This window comes from Nyctibius grandis, chromosome 21 (genome assembly GCF_013368605.1).
Source record: "Nyctibius grandis isolate bNycGra1 chromosome 21, bNycGra1.pri, whole genome shotgun sequence".
NCBI lineage: Eukaryota > Metazoa > Chordata > Aves > Nyctibiiformes > Nyctibiidae > Nyctibius > Nyctibius grandis.
The window spans coordinates 8,546,202-8,562,862 of NC_090678.1; the positions used below are offsets into that span (position 1 = coordinate 8,546,202).

A 16,661-nucleotide genomic window follows, 5' to 3' on the forward strand; every position below is an offset into this window, starting at 1 on the left:
TGGTGTCAGGGCAACGGTTGGACTCGATGATCGCAGAGGTCTCTTCCAACCTGATTGATTCTGTGAACATACTTTTGAAGAAGGGCTGAAATTCATCTCTGGTGCTGGAGGCCCAAAGGTTTGGCAGCCAGAGTTACGCAAGAATGCAGCAGGGAGAGGAGTGGCAAGTAGAAAGGAAGAACATTGTGTGGGGAGGTGCTCTTTTATTTTTAAACTCGCATAGCTCTGCACATGTGACAGATGGTTGTCACCAAAAGTGAGTTTTGGGAAAGGAACGCTAAAATATTCTGAAGTTTCAGGGAAGGGTTGATAATTACCCAGTGCCTGTCAACTTTAAAATAGTTGTCAATACCCAAGTGTATGATAAAGTTCATATTAGAATAAAGGGAGAAAAGCAGGAAACAGTCTCTGTCTTCTGGCAGAAATGTTAATGAAATATGGGCGATTGTCTGACAAATGTGCGCTGCTATCTTGTTTGGCAGCTGCAGTTATTACAGTAACAAAGGGATCAGCCCTGAATAGGAGGAATTGCTTTTTATTGTTCCCTTGACTAACTTGGGAAGCTTCTTCGTCAAGTAATTTATGATACTATCAGCAGCGCAGCTGGGACAAGGTCCCAGTAAGCGAAAGCCAACAATATATAGCAGCAACAGAGAAACTTACTGTAACTAGGTAGCATTTTCTGCTTTAAAGGAGGAAATCAAAAATTATTCTGAGGGTATCCTGTACCTCTGTTAAGACTTCTGCTATCTGTGTAGATGGTTTCTCCTTTCATGCTGTGCACAAGAGCGTGTGTAGTGTAAGGAAAAAAGACTTTTAAGACAGGATGAAAAGGGAAATCTTTCCGTTTTACTGTGGCAGCAGCAGTAGCAATTCCTGCATGTGGTTCTGGTAACAATATCAGATGGACCATTTTGTGAGATGATTGTGGTGCATGATCGTAATTTTCTGCAGGCTGTTTTAAAAAGGTCTGTTGTATTGGTGGTAGTAGTTACATTTGTACTTGTCCTTTGGGAACGGGCTCGTAACCACTGGTTCACATCACCATTGCAATCCATGCAGCCGTTAGCTGATGATGTTGTTAATGATCTGGTCCTTGTACTGACAAATATCTTTTAATTTAATCTATTCCAGATCCATTTATTCACTAGTGGCTCCCATATGGACCAGATTCTTGGACATTTTTCTGTCACAGAAACAGATCTCATTAGACAACCGGAGAACTACAAGCAGGTAATGCTGCTCCTGTAATTCTTGGATGCTTAGTATGCTTTATGCAAACATTGTTCAACAGAAGACTGCACTCCTTGTAACATGTTTTTAACTTGATTTCCAACAGAAATAAGGGCTGATATATAGAATTGCCAGTTTCCTCACTTATAACTTGTATTCACCAAACGGTTTCTTCCAGTTTGATAGAACATAGACACAAACGTATTAGGCTAAGTTTTATAAAAACTGGTAGACAGAGAGCGGGGAGAGACTTGACTGAAAGTGCCACTGAAGAAAAGGCTTGTAGAATGAAACATTCCAGATCAGTTGGCTGACTCTTGTTGTATACTACTGGTAACCACATCTACACCAGCCGAGCAGAGTGTCTGCCTGTGACCGTGCCTGAGCGGATTGTCAGTGAGAACACAGAGATCCGATATATCTCTCCAGGAGAGCCAAAGCACATCTGATGCTAGCATTCATTAGTTCCAGAAATTATACAAGTTAACTGCCCTTTTTGGATGGTAGTAAGGGGCTTTAAGAAATATTTTAGAAGCACAGAATGGTTGAGGTTGGAAGGGACCTCTGGAGGTCACCTGGTCCAACTGCCTTGCTCAAGCAGAGTCACCTAGAGCAGGCTGCCCATGACCATGTCCAGCTGGCTTTTGAATATCTCCAAGGATGGAGACTCCACAGCTTCTCTGGGCAACCTGCTCCATGCTCAGTCATATTCACAGTAAAAAAAGTGTTTCTGTATGTGTTCAGACAGAACCTCCTAGGCCAACATCATTTTTCCTAGTGTACTGTTTTACCCTTAAGTGTATATTTCTGCTGCTCTCAAATATTCAATCATAATAGATTTTTCAGTTTCTTATTTGAAGTAGTACAATCAGCTTGTTTTAATACATTTGTTTTACAAATCAGTTTGTAAAAGTTCATTCTATCTGAAACTGAAACAAGACTGACATTTTAAGCTCAGCCCTAACAAAATCAATATTTGGCAAATTTCTGCAGTCTGTCCAAATCTGTTTACTCAAAGAAGATATTCTTCCGGCTGCTACCTTAAGATCAGGAGTGGGCATTGTAAATACCGCACACAAAGAAATTCAGAAAAGTAGGTTTGAAGATGTGAGATAATCTTATGGTCAAACTCCCCTAAAGTGCATGTTAATCCTTCATTACTGAGTGTTCCTTGGATGAATGGTTCACATCCAGGCTCTTGGTAAGGTTCTGCTGTTTAGGATGTTTTCCTGGAAAATTATTGTTTTTCTAGAGCAAAAGACTAAGTCAGTTTGAGATTTCTTTTTCATTTCTGCTTCACAGTCCCCCTCAGCAGACTGGTTTGCTCAGCAGCTCAGAACACATGGCAGCAAAGTCCTCTGAAGCCTATACTTTATGGTCTTCCAGAGCTTAGGAAATGTCCAGAAAGGTGGGCTGGTACTAGAGACTTCCAGGCTGTGTAGACGAACTTTGCAACTACTGTTTTCCAAAGCCTTACCTTGAATGTCTCTGATCTGTTACAGTAAAGCATAATGATACTCTAATAAAGCCTATTTGATTTTAACTGTGCTGTTAATGAATCATTCCAGGAGTTTTCCTTCTTCCACGCTGCTCCCTTTCCTGGATGTCTGCTTCAGATGTGCTGTTCAGTGGAGGCTCAGGATAAAATGGAAAGAATATTTTTGTATTTTAAACATTGTGGTTAGGTAAAGTGCTATAGTCAAGAAGGTTTAGTGGGCAGCTACGTTGCTTCCTTAAAATCTGTGGAGTCTTTATTCCACCTTTCCCAGGCTTAAACAGCAGATAGGTGAAACAAGGGACGCCCCTTCAAAACAAGGGTGATCACTGAGAGGGACAGAGGCAGGGTGGCAGAAGATGTTTTCTTCAAAAAAACTAGGAGTGGCCACATTCTCAACCTCCAGTTCCTGGGTTCTAACAGGTGCAATCCCAAACAGGCTCCAGTTCATGTGTGTTGGAAATAGTTTTCTGCTTGGATTGTTCTAAAATTGGAATTGTTTGTCAGCATAATCAGCTATGAAATTCTTAACCTCTTGAAGCTCTTGAACCTATTCAAGAAAAGGGGTTCCTCTAAGCTGGTTTCTTGTGCCCAGTTCTCAAATAAACAGGAAAAATTGCAAGAAATCATCACAACACTTCAGTGTACATATTTTCAAGAGACTTAAAATTCTTATTGTTGTCATTTGAGCAATCTTTGTAGTTTTTGTCTCCCCTTACCCTTATTTCCCAAAAGCAGTTTCCAGAAGTCATGTGCTCAGTGTGTATGAAGAGCCCGATATGACAAGGTGGTATGGACTTGAAAAGGCAAGGCTGTTTCAAGCGTCAGCTTTACAGATGGATATAATACTCAATATGCAAAGTGATGCTTCTTTGGAAAATGTAATAAAAAGCCTCTAATTTTCAAATATCTTGATAAGATTAAGTAAATTATACATATTTGAATAGCTTGGTTTTCAAATATTGGTGCAGATGGCAGCACTCTGCCGAATGTTTTTCCCAAAAACTGTGAAATAATTTTTTCTGTTTAAGCAATGTGACATTTCTGTTAGTGTTACCTTAAATAACAACCTGCTGCACGGATCAATAAAAAGAGCAAGCATGTCAATATGTGTTACTGTAATGCATCCCTGTTGGTGGATGGTATTATGAATTCCTTCTCATGTTAGGCATCCTTCAAAGGATAGAAATGCAAAGTGGATCGAAGTGTCAACAATTAGCTATCACAGAAAGGATGTTGGGCTGTTTTTATTGAAGCCTAGAGTTAATTTTTGTCAGAAATATCCCTCGAGGTAAGTTGTTCTGACCAAGAGATGTTTAGTCTGACAGGAAAAGTGTGATAGGATATAGATAGCTGTGAAATTAAACTTCAGTTTATGAAATGCAAAAGTCATGCTACTCCTTTTCTATTGAAGTTGCACATTAACTTGTTTAAAATGTTCTTCCCTTGGATTTCTGACTATAAAACTCTTTTAGTGCTTTTATCTACAGGGATTTTACTGGACATTATTATTCTTTTATCATTGTAAATGTCTTTGTCAGATTCATAGAGCTGGAACTTTTCCAAGCGTAATAGTTTTAATTATGTTTTTCTCTAGTGAGGCATGATGAAAATTCCAACTTTTCCTGCGGTTTGACTTGGCAGTGGTTATACATATGTGTGTGGCTGTGAGGCACAGGTCACTGCTGTGTTTAGTTCCTGTGCTGCCCAGGGGTGGCAGTGAATGGGAGGTGATGTTATTTCAGCTGTTGTTCTATTTCCAGTTGAAGTACATGTGCATGCTTGTGTTAGCTCGTGACCTCTGCATGTATGTCCTTTCTTTCCCAAGATGCTGTCATGTCTTTCTGAGCACTCCCTGGCTTGCAGTGTGCTGCATGAGAAATACTCTGGTGGTCCTTTCCTCAGCAGAAGCACCTCAGTGGTGATGGTTATGGAGCTGTTTGCCTGCGAGGCCGTGCTAGAGCATGCAAATCGTGAAGAATTACAGCATGGCAGTGTGCAACAGCCTGTGCATTGCTAGGGAGCTTGGATGTTTGTTGTGTCTTTTCTTGAAAACCTCTTGCATGTATCACCTAGAGTGTGCTATAACATAGTCTAGAGCATCTTGAATGTCTTGTGTTTTGGTACATTTTCCAAGCTGTGTTGGTACTGCTCATTTTTAAACGGTTCCCCCAGTTAACTGGTGGGGGGCTGAGGGGCTGCTGTTATTTGCCAGCCTGAAATATCTCAGGGCAGAAATGGAGTTCTGGTCTCTGGCACTGTGGCTAAAATAGCTTGGAAGCGTACTGGGGAGAGCATGCAGAAGATGTGGCTGAAGGTGAGCAACATCTGCCCCAAACTTTCCAGGGCAATGTGGTCTATCTCCAAGGGTGCAGTCCCATTCCTCTTGTGACTGTGAGGACAGTGGTTGTGACGTGTGACCAATTGGGTAGTTTTTCATTGCTGTGAGCATAATATAATCCCATTCTTTTCTATGAAGCCCATTTACCTTAATTCTACATTGCAGTGTCACCAGTTCTGATGTTTTCTCTTGAGTTCAAAAAAATGTATGTTGCACTTAAGAGTCATTAAATTAACTTTCTCATCAAATTGTTACTATATAGGGATCAATGAACGTTGGAGCAAAGCAGCCTAGTCCTTCTGTTTCTTCTGTCTCTTCATATAGAACTTTATATGTGGAATTCAATCTTCTAGGTTTTGTGATTAGCAGAGATTAAAAGTTGTAGTGAGAACTCAGGTCATTGGTACAATGCTGGCAGTGCTGGAGTGATCATTGGAATTGTAATGAGTAAAGATGACTCCTTTAAATGCCAGTAGATCAATTTGCTGAGTGTGACAGCAAATAAATAATTCAGCTGTCTGCCAGATGGACATGCAGAGAAGTTCATAGAACTTGGGTGTGAATAGCTAATGATTTTGTTTCAGAATTTTATGAAAAATATAAATATTTTTTGATCTTTAACATGTTTTAAAGGGAATTTATTTGGCTTAAGGAACTAAGGGCCTTGGTAGCAAGTAAATAGGAGCAAACAAATAGTCTGTCTGACTTTGCATACATAATGTATGGTTAATTCCATGCCCATAAAAAATTCAGGTGAGCTTTAGCTCTCCGAGCAGCAGGGATTGAGTGGGATGGGACAGGATGGTATGGGCATAGCATTGATCTGTTTTCTGGACTGTGCATGTATCAGGGAAGGAAGCTGATGTACAGTATGTGTATTGCTTCCTTCAGTCAGATGGGACTCCATAATTTCTTATTGGGACATTCAAGGGGTAAATCATCAAGTTGTAAGATAAGTTGATTGTGGACCCTAAATCTCCATTTAAAACATCTGTCCCAGATGGTTGTTACAGATGGGTGACACAACAGGTTTATTCTCTGTGAGTAATAGCCCATGGTTTGAATTCATGCAAAGCACTAAAGAGCTTCTGTTCTTTTCAGAACAAGTACATTCAGACTGGGAGCATTAGGAGATGATGGGCTTTGAATTTTTAAAAATGTTGAGCGTGCATTCACTAGTTACTTTGCATGACATTTGAGTCTTCGGTTTGTGTCATGTCCATGCACATGTGGACTTGTGCACTTCTTGCATAAGGTTCTCCTGATCTGCTGAGGTATTTTATCTGCATAGGCACGTTAAATGATAAGATCAACCAGTATATTCAGTGTGCAAACACCACGTGAGAGTTTTTGGTCCATTTCTATGCGAGTGACAGCACCACCTCCTGGAACGTATGTGAAGGCAGAGCAGCAAAAGTCAAGTCTGTTATCTAATACAGGTTATTCAGCTGGTTAGTGAATAATTGCTATGGTATTACATTATCTCCAGAAATGGATCCTAAGTTGCTGACCATCTTGGATGAAAATGGAACAACCATGGCAGGATAATTCCAGCTGCTCTGTGCCGGGCTGTATTTTGTGTCCTTGTACTGGTTGTTTGGGACTTCATGGAATGTTCCTGGTGGTGACAGACGCTGCAGGCAGGTGCTAAATGAAAATAAACAGTTAAAACCCTGCTGCTAAGCTTGACACTGAGTCATGTTACTGATTTGACGCAGACCTGTGCTAGTGTGTGGTATTTCTGTAATCAACCCCGTTATGGTCTTGTATGGCAGGAGTGAAGGATATGTAGCCTTATTTGAATTTCAAAGAGCCTGCTAGGGGACCATCTGATATTTTATGATGTCCTTCCATCTGTAGTACAAGAAGCAGTTGAACCAACACACTTCTCGGAGTGTAGGTACCAGTGGAAAAAAAAATCATATTCATGCTATAGTCTATGATGCTGCTGTGTAGAAGATTAATTCAGGAAGCGAAGGCTTGTACTGCATGCAAACTCCAGAAAAAAGATTTGTTTCTAAAAAAATGACCTTGATCTTCAAGAACAAGCTGCCTTCATTGGTATAAATGGTCGTAGATTCATTATCTTCTGTGATGCTCTGGCAACTAATTCTGTTTGATCTGGCCCTCAGCCTTTTTTATGTTCATTGCTTCATTCCCTTGGTAAAAGCCATAGTTCTGTCATTTCTATCATGGAACAGGATCAGTATGTCGTGTTTAACTACCATTTTAATTAAGGACAGCTTTGCCTATTTGTCATCGTGTTTCAGTTTCTTGAAAGGAAAAAATGCTTGAAATTTCTCAAGTGGACCCTATGTAAAAAACAATACAGCATAATGTTCAGGAGTAATTGCATCGGGGCTGGTGAGTATGAAAATGTGAGGGGTTTTGTGTTTTGGGGTTTTTTTGTTTGTTTGTTTTTTGTTGTTTTTTTTTTTTTTCCTGTGCTTGTTCTGTCTGAAATTGCTCCTTGGCAAGTCTTGACTGTGCAGAAATCTTCATGGGGATTCGTTTTACTAGGTGTTATGCCAGACTCTGTGTGAGCTCTTCATAGAAAGATTGTAGCACGAACCAGTTTTCAAGGTGGGAAAAGACCATGTTGCTGTGAATGAGATTGGAAAGGTGGAGAATAGTCTTCTCCAAAGGAACACAAAGGTCTATGACACAGTTCTTAGAGCAATAGGGCAGAAGAGACAGCCAAACCCCAAATGATCTAAACACAATGAGATTTTAGACTTACTCTACATGCTGCCAGAATAAATTTAGAATCAGTAGTGACTCCTGACCATTTACTAAGTTTGCTTACAAGGCTTCAGATGACTGGAATCTTTGGATTCTGACATTGTTGAATTTTCAGAACAACAAGTAAGCTGATAGATTCTGTAAGCAAGAACAATGTTTTTCTTTTTGTTTTACAGAACTTTTTAAGGTACAGGTTTTTCTAACCCAATGCATCAAAATTTTTATCTGTTTTTTAGGCAAGTTTGTTTTTGATTGCTGCTGGGTGCATCTAAATAGTTCTTTAATGATGAAATGAGAAGAAGTTCTAGAACTGCTGACCTTTAATAAATTTCAGGGTTCACCAATGAATTGTATGACCCATGGACACACATGTTTTGAAAAGGTCAATTATGACAAGTTTTTTGAATTTGCATAATTGTGCTTGCCACAGCACTTTGAATAAAGATAGCAAATGCTTTGCCCTTTTACAGTGTTCAGGTTCTCCTCTCTGTCTGTTTTTTAACTTCCTTTTACTAAACCATTCTAATGTTATTCATTGAAGAACACAGGGAACATGGGCTGTGTTAGGAGCTGCAGGCTGGAAGCAGAAGTAGGGCTCTGGACAGGCAGAGGAAAGGGGTAGGATGGACAGTGAAGAGCCTCTTTGCTCTGGCACTTGTTCAGTGAAGTCAGGAGGTAGAAGAGACCCCTGGACAAGAGGCCTGCATGACAGCAGTGGAGGAGGCAAGGTGGCTCTGATGATGTGAAGGAATTCAGACTGGGTGAAAAGAGACTGAGTGAGGCACTGAAGAGAGACTGCAGCAGGAGAGGCTGAATATGCACAGAAAGGTCAAGACTGGAGAGGAGAGTTAGGGCAGGGAGCTGTGAATGGGAAGATGAGTCTGTCTAGAGACTTGAATCACTGTCTTGCTCCTTGTGGGATTCTGAGAAATTTCCTACCTGCAGGAAAATGTCATCACCCCTCAGTGATGGTCCAGTAGACAACCAGTAGTCCTGTGGATAACCTACTACTGCTGACCCAAGAGTCTGATCCTGCAGATAAGCAACGAATATCTCTGCTACTGCAGGAGAAATTTTCAAAACTATCTTTTTAAAAAAACCAAAGAAATTAATAGTCTGAATTGGAGTAAGATGATTCAGTGTAACAGTAGTATTACTTTAAGTATGTTTACTAGGATGTTTTATCCTAGAACTGTTGTATCATTCAGAGTGCAGGCTGCCTTGTTTCTGAGTCAATGCTGTGGTGAAGAAAGTGGTTGATGAAGGTGAAGAAGTAACAGTAAGAGTGGGAGAATTTTTGGAAGAGGAAGGAAGCCTTAATAGCCAAGGCAGTGGAGCTTTGTCCTGGAGAGCTGCAATACTTCTCTGCCTTTGGGTTCTCAAGTTCCCTGCAGCAAGTTACTTAAACTAGGCTTTCCATGGTGGGCTGCTGATGGGGTGTTTTCCATTTTTTGTGTGTCCAATATGATGCTCAGGGATCTGATTTGTGGAAACGTTGATTGTTCCTAGCTGCTGCTGAACTTGGTGGGACCTCAAGAGTTTCAGCAGTGCAGGCAGCATCATCCAGTAATGTCGGCTTTAACCCCAGATGGTGTAGTAGGTCCTTGTAGCACACTGCTCTGCTGAAGTATTAGGCTGGATCCTAGGGTCAGTAGAGTGGTGTGTGTTAATGCAACCTGGGCCAGCTGCCTGGTTTCTTCCAGAAGAGCTGATGAGCCGAGGCAGGGTGCCATGGATATGTTGGCTCAGGAACTAACTCAATGCAAACTACCTAAAGCATCTCTGCAAGTTGTTGGGTTGTGCTAGGTAGACGTATCCATGAAGCGCTTTATAGTAATTTTTAAATTCTCTGAAAATTGTGTCTCAGAAGCCTCAGTTGAGGCATTCAAAAGAAATGGAAACGTTTTACTTCCATCTCTTTGCTTTCATTTCCCATTTGTAAAATGACAATAATACTATCATCTCCTCTCACATGGGTCATTAGGAAAGATAACTTGTTTATGTGGAAGATAAAAATTCTGTCTTCAGAGTGGGATTTGAATGATGTATGGCAAATAAGTCCATGGCTTCCCTCTGAAGAGTAGACAGAACAATATGCAATTTAAAAGGAAAAGGAATAGTTTGTGGAGCAAGCACTAGCTGGTTGGGACAGATTATGGAGGGAAATGTTTTGGTCATGTAACTCTGGACCTTGTACACATGGGACGGTCAAATTAGTGTTGTTTAGGCAGCTTGAATTCTGGTACTTCTTAACGTTGAATGCTTCAGTTTCCAACCTTAGCAGTTACCTTGCTGGATTGTGCATTAAAAGTGTAAAACATGCTTAGTGCCATGTGCACTGTACAACACTGCCAGTCAAACCAATGCTCTTTCTTCCCCTGTTAAATTACTTAATGTTGTTTGTTGTTCTTCCAGCCACAGTTACTTTAGACATTTTACATGCACGGTAGTCAGACTGGTGAGAACTAACATGGGAGCTGACATATTAATATTGCAGAGGAGAGGAGATCTGATAACATATTGAATTATATATGGGGCTCCAGCACCTAAATGCAGGTGGCCTGGAGGCTCACACAAGAAAGCTCAAGGGAGCTGAATGACCCAGAGTACTTGATTTTTGGTGGTGATTGTTCAAATAGGAAAGAGTGGAGGCTGTAAGGAAGGATTTAATATGAGGGTCACCTGCAGGCTCAAACAAAATACAGTCTCTATGCTGCTGTGTGATGAGCAGGGTCAGGAGCGTGGCAGTGACACTTGGCTGGTCTGAGCTGGCTTTCTGACCCTGTCTGAGAGTCCTGCCCTCTCCTAGACAACTGCTTTCCCCTTGGTGCCCTGATACCGGTAAGCTGAAGGATGGAGCAAGAACTGGCTTTAAACCCCCACGGGTTATGTTGGTTGAAAGATTTCTTTTTTCTCTCTAGATATCTCTAGTTTGGTCTTTTGGTGGTGTAATGTCAGGAGCAGAGTGCCTGCCGCGGTGCTGTGCGTGCTGAAATCTGCTACACTGGGACAGAGTTTCAGAGCCTGCCGGAAGGATGAGCTGTACTGGGAAACCCACATTGTCCTTGTGTGTGAGAATGTTCAGCACAATACATTAAAGCATTTTGGTCCTCTTAGCGGGACTGCCTAGATCACCTTTAAAATCCAGAATGCTTACTACTTATGGTTGTTTTTCTGGGAGAAGGCTCTGTTGGTTTGAAGCTTGGTACATTGAAGGTTATTGAAACTGGAAAAAGCTGTTGTATTTTGTTTCTTCCAGCTGTGTACATGGGAACCTCTCCTCAATTACTGGAGCAGAAGTGGATACTGTCTTAGAAATGGGATGATTTGGTGGTTGTTATGTATTTACTGTAGAGTAGGAGAGTGGCTACTGATAAAACAATTTAAAAATGAAATTTAAAAAAACTCTAGGTGATTCAGATATCACTTTTTCCTTCTCACATTTCATTGCAAGGAAAGGATAAGCACTAAGAAAGCAAAGTAACTGTCAGTGACAGCATGTGCTGCCCACCCTGTGCTGCATGGCAGGAACAAAGAATTTTATTCCTGCCTTTATTTAATGATTCACTCTACAGAAGGAGGGGTAGGCTGCCATGTCATTTTTCTTCCAAAATACCGTAGGCAATTGGTTTTCAGTTAATTTGCTGACATTTATCACATAAAACATGGTTTGCTATAGTTGTTATTAAAACCTTTTGGAAAGAGTCGATCAGGTACTCATTTGCAAAAGAGAGGCAGAGCAGATGCAACCCTTGTCATCCATGTAAAATCAGGAAGAATTACAGAGGTCAAGCGGCTTCAAAGCTGCTTTTAGACAGTGTCTAGTTGTAGCTGGGTTCCTGATCCTTCTTAGCAAAGTGAAAGGCTCTGGCCAGCTGGGCACTGTAGAAGCAAGAGCAATCAAGTTGTGCAAGATGATGTATATTGATATTTCGAAGGCAGATTCAAGTCAATTTTAGAAGGAATGACTTTGGAAAAAAGTTAAATATAAATACTTGCCTTTGGATGCTTTGTGTGGTCTCTGTTTGGGGCAGCCAGAGGACCAGTTGTCTTGGGTGAGGATTTCCTCTCCTAACATCCCTGGTTGTCCCTATTGTGCTGCTGGAGGTTTTACCCCCTCTGGAAGCAGTGGGGCTTGACTTCCAGATCCTGTCTGGAAGATAGACAAGGACTATCTGGAGTTAGGAAGCAGGTGGAGGTCACGGTAGAAGTTTGGGGTTGGTGACAGGAGAAGGGATGAATGGGTACCTATGGGAGAGTTAATTTATGGAGGTTGGAGAGGCTAGAAACATATGGAGTGACTCTTCCTCATGCTGTAGAAAGAAAGAAAGAAGCCTCTACAGGAGGTAAACTGCTTTAAATCTCAAAGAATGAATATGATCAAAACAATCTCCTCTATTTCTCCTTCCCTGCAACTGTCTGCGGCATCAGATGGTTTTCTGCTCATCTGATGCCAGCTGTTATCGGCTGGTTCAGTTCCTCCTGCTCCGGGACAGGCACTTTCCACCTCTGCAGTCCCCTCGGATCCTGCTGGTAGTTCCCTTTCAAAGCAGTGTGGAGTATCCCATCCCAGAAGGAGGCAGAGACATGTAATTAAAGAGCTTTGACAAGGGCAGATAGGGACAGAGAATGTGCCTGTGTTTATGTATCACTAAAGGAAAATCCTTAAATCCTCATAGTTAAGTTAGTTAGATGGGCTGGATAAGTGAGTGGAAAATTGTTTGGGCCACTGAACTCAAGTTGTTGTCTGGTTGTTAGTGGTGTCCCTCTGGGATCAGCTTTTGGGCCAGGACTGTTAAACGTCTTATTCACAGCTTGAAAGATGGGATGAAGCACACCACCAGCAAGTGTGCAGACAGTACCAAATTGGGCATAGCAGTGAGTGCACCGGAGGGCAGCGCTGCTGCTCAGGGGGACCGAGAGGGGCTGCAGAAAGGAGCTGAGAAGAGCCTCAGGAAGCTCAATAAAGGCTAGTGCAAAGGCCTGCACCTGGGGTGGAATAACCCCTTGCAATGGTACAGGCTGGGAGCCAACTGCTTGATAAGCAGCTTTGCAAAAAAGATGGGGGTCCAGGTGGAGAAGAAGTTGCCTAGGAGCCAGTAGTGTGCCCAGGCAGCAAAGGCTGACTGTGTTCTGGTCTGTGTTAGCAGGAGCACAGCCCGCAGGGCGTGGGGAGGGATCCTGTCCCTCTGCCCAGCTCTCGTGAGACTGAGTGCTGGGTGTCTGGTTTGGGCTCCCCAGCGCAAGGACAGTGGCATACAGGAGCAAGTCCGGTAAGGCCGCTGAGGCGGCCAGGGCTGGAGCACAGGCCAGGCTCTTCTCAGAGGTGCACTGAGACAGCAGAACAGGCAACAGACACAAGCTGGAACATGAGAAATTCTGGCCAGATATAAAGGGAAAAAATTGCCATGAGGGTGGTCAAACTCTGGAGCCACATCCTGGAGAAAGGGTGACATGTCTGTGGTTGATGTTCAGGACTTGCTGGACAGAGCCCTGAGCACCTTGCTTTCAGCAGGAGGTTGGATTTGAGACCTCCAGAGGTCCCTTCCCACCTATGTGGTTCTGCTCGGCAGCTGATGGTGTTAGCATGAGACCAGCTTCTTCAGCTGACAAGCACTAGCTTGTCACCCAGCCGAGAATCATTTAGTTGTTGAACTCTGTACCCAATTTCACTTTCCCAGTGCCCCTTCTTGGGAAGGATGCTTTACTTTTTATTACTCCAGACAGTTTTAGTGATAAAATATTTCTTTAGATATTTTTTAAGCAAGGTGGCCTCTGGCTACAATTAGTGTCCCGTTGGAAGAACTGGCAGCATTATATAGCTGCACTAAAGCAAATCATTTTACCTCGTGGCATTATTACCTTGATCTGAAAATTTCCCCAGGCTGCAATTTGTCACTAATATTGCCTTCAGCTAAACTTATCTATACAAAAAAAAAAAGAGTTAATAGAGCTGCAGTTCTGGAGTTGCTATCACCATTTTTTTGGGATGAGTTATTACGTAGTACATTTTATTGACCAAGCATGCAGAGTTCTTGGTCCTTGAAAAACGATGCAGTGGTTCATCACGGACTCCATAAATTGTTGAACTGTGTAGCAGCAATATCTTAGTCTCCTACACCGTAAGAAAGGAAGGTATCTGAAACACAGTGGATACGTACTGCACTGAGGTAGGAGCTGCACTATGTGGCTTGACTGATATGAACACTTGGTAGTGATTGCCAGTGACAGAAAAACTGATAGGATGATACTGAGTTTCACTGGTGCTTTTGTGCTTTTGCTTGTTTTATTCCATACTTAACATAATTTGAATGCTGTGACAGTGACAATGACATACTATAATGTAATTCCACCTGAGACAATGTAGCTGGAATTAATAAGCTTGAGAGAGAAGGCTGAGGTGCGTTGTCATCACTTGGCATTGGATAATTTTTTTTTGGTGGAAGGGCTAACAAACCCAGTGGTGGGAGCAAGCTGCCCCAGCTCAGGTGATGCTTTGGGCCAGCACAGGGAGGCCAGGCAGGCTCTGTGATCCCATACAGAGCTATGGAAGAAGTTGTGCCAGCGTCATATCTGGTGTCTGTAAGCTGAATGATGAAATTCCCATTTATCAGCTGAGTCAGCTAAAGCTGGTATGCAGGGGCATGTGTGTTGAGAGGTATGTCTTCTCTCCACATTCATATCAAAATGCCCTGGTCATGCTGCCTCTTAACCTTCCTTGGTAGGAGATTTCAGAGTGAGAGTTGCTTACTTGCTGCCATTCTTTGGTGATGGAGTCTGAAAGGGTCTCAGTGGTCCAGCCTAGTGGATCTTAACTGGGGTATTGGGCCTTGAAGGAACAAATTAAATCTGAGGGGGAAAAAAAAAAAAGTTAAGGTGAGGAGCTTTAAAACTCATAACTCATTTCTTGACTCATGCTTTGAAGCTAACAGTAGCCACTGGAGAGTGCAGGGCATCTTTGTGATATGCTTGTGTGTCACGGTTTAAAGCTGGGCTGGCTATTAAACCTGTGGCAGATGCTCTCTGTTATCCCCCCCCCTCCCCCGAAAGGGAAAGGGAAAAGGGAGGGAGACTTCCGGGTTGGAAAGTTAAAACAGTTTTAATAAACTATAATAATGGAAAAGAGTATAATAATAATAGAAATAATCAAATATATACAAATATATATACAAAACCAAGATTGAGCTCCCCTGATGTGGGTCACGTCACCACCGGCACTGCAGGGCAGGCTCCGGGAAGGCCCAGCCTGGGCCTAGCGACGGTCGAGAGCTGGATTCAGGGATGCACGGATCGGGATCGGGGGCAGCAGGAAAACAGACAGAGTCCTCTTCGGACACCGGCCATAGCAGAAAGAGAGCGAGACCCTCGTGATCCCCCCCGCTTTATACTGAGAATGACGTGTATGGGATGGAATACCCTCATTGGTCAATTTTGGGTCACCTGCCCTGTCTGCTCCTCCCTGCAGCTGCGACCCCCCTTTGGCTCTTCACTCGTAAGCAGTGAGGAATTCAGCAGTGACCTTGGTTTCTCTAAGACTAAGTACAGCAAGAGCCTTACTGCATAACATCCCTACCGGTGCCTCAGCGATAACTACAAACTTCGAGCGTTATCAGTCCTGGAAGCAGACACTGTCTGCAAAACATGCAGTGAGTTTCAGAAAGTGCAGTTACTTAGAGGAGACTGAGCTGAAAGTAAAAATCACTGAAAGGAAAAATCGGCCTGGTTTAGGCCAAACCAGGACATTGTGGAATCATTATGGTGGTTGTTTTCATCCAAAAGAGAAACCAATTAGCAGCTTCTAACAGAAAAGGGACTTCAGGCTTGTAACTCTTCTCTTGTGCCAAAACATGGCTATTGATGAAGGCTGATCCTGAAGTGCCACAGAGCTATGATGGTCTTGTGATCCCTCACTGGGACCTCTGTTGTCCTGCATCCACCGCTGCATCAGACACTTAATCTGTTCAGAAAGTCAAGCAAAACAGGACCACTGCATTCTCCAGCCCCATGCTAGTTAAAGAAACAAACTACAGTTAAATTCATATATTGCCATTGGGCTTTGGTCACAACTGAACTGTTGCTGGAAGGCTGAACTGAACTGAAATCTATTTTTTAGAGGTGAGAAAGCAGCTCAGATTGGGAGGAGACTAGTAGAGCTTTTTTATAGCCTTGTAAAATTAAACTTTGTGTGCAATTGGCCCATAACGTTAACTCAGCTCTACTGGCAGGTATTTTTGTTTTTTTAAATAGCCAAGGAAATAGAGTTATAAAATCGGCGGTTACTCATGCTTTGCAAGTGGTTTCGGATATGTGGTTCTTTTTAAATATGTTTGTCGCTTAATTTAAAGTACTGTGTTAAGAGAGTAGCAAGAGAAATTAATTGATGTAAGGGAGACTGTAGCAGACTTTAAATTAGTAGTTTCTGTAGTCAATAATGCATATTTTAAAATGTGTGAAAATACCTGCGTGCATGATAGGCTGTGATGGCTTGTCAAAGACGAGCTAGGCTGGGAGAAACTGCATTCATGTCAAGTTGTCAAGCTTAGACTAATCCGCATATTGAATAACTTTTAAAATTCATTGTTTATCTAACATGAACATCTGTGTTAATTCTGTGTGCTGTTGGGTCTCCAATAGTGGAAGCTGTTCTTCTTTGTGTTTCTTTTTCAGTCTTTGGGGAGAGCTAGATTTTATTTAACATCTATATTTTTTTTAGTACTTAGAGGTTGTGTTTCTGTTGCTGTGGATGCTGTACAAGCTGGTCCGAGTCATGGTGTACATCTGATGGTGCCCTGGGAGTGCAGGTGAAGCCCTGGATGTCACTGCTTATCCAGTCCTAGGTTAAGGACCACC

At 42.3% G+C, this 16,661-nt stretch overlaps 1 protein-coding gene across 1 annotated transcript in view; it reads left to right on the forward strand.

Moving 5' to 3' along the window:
* The window catches only part of TEDC1 (tubulin epsilon and delta complex 1), an 85,560-nt gene that overhangs the window by 35,706 nt on the left and 33,193 nt on the right, over window positions 1-16,661 (forward strand). The window contains exon 6 of the mRNA XM_068416750.1: window positions 1,135-1,233. Within this exon, the coding sequence (XP_068272851.1) occupies window positions 1,135-1,233 (99 nt within the window). The remainder of the gene's footprint in view (window positions 1-1,134; window positions 1,234-16,661) is intronic.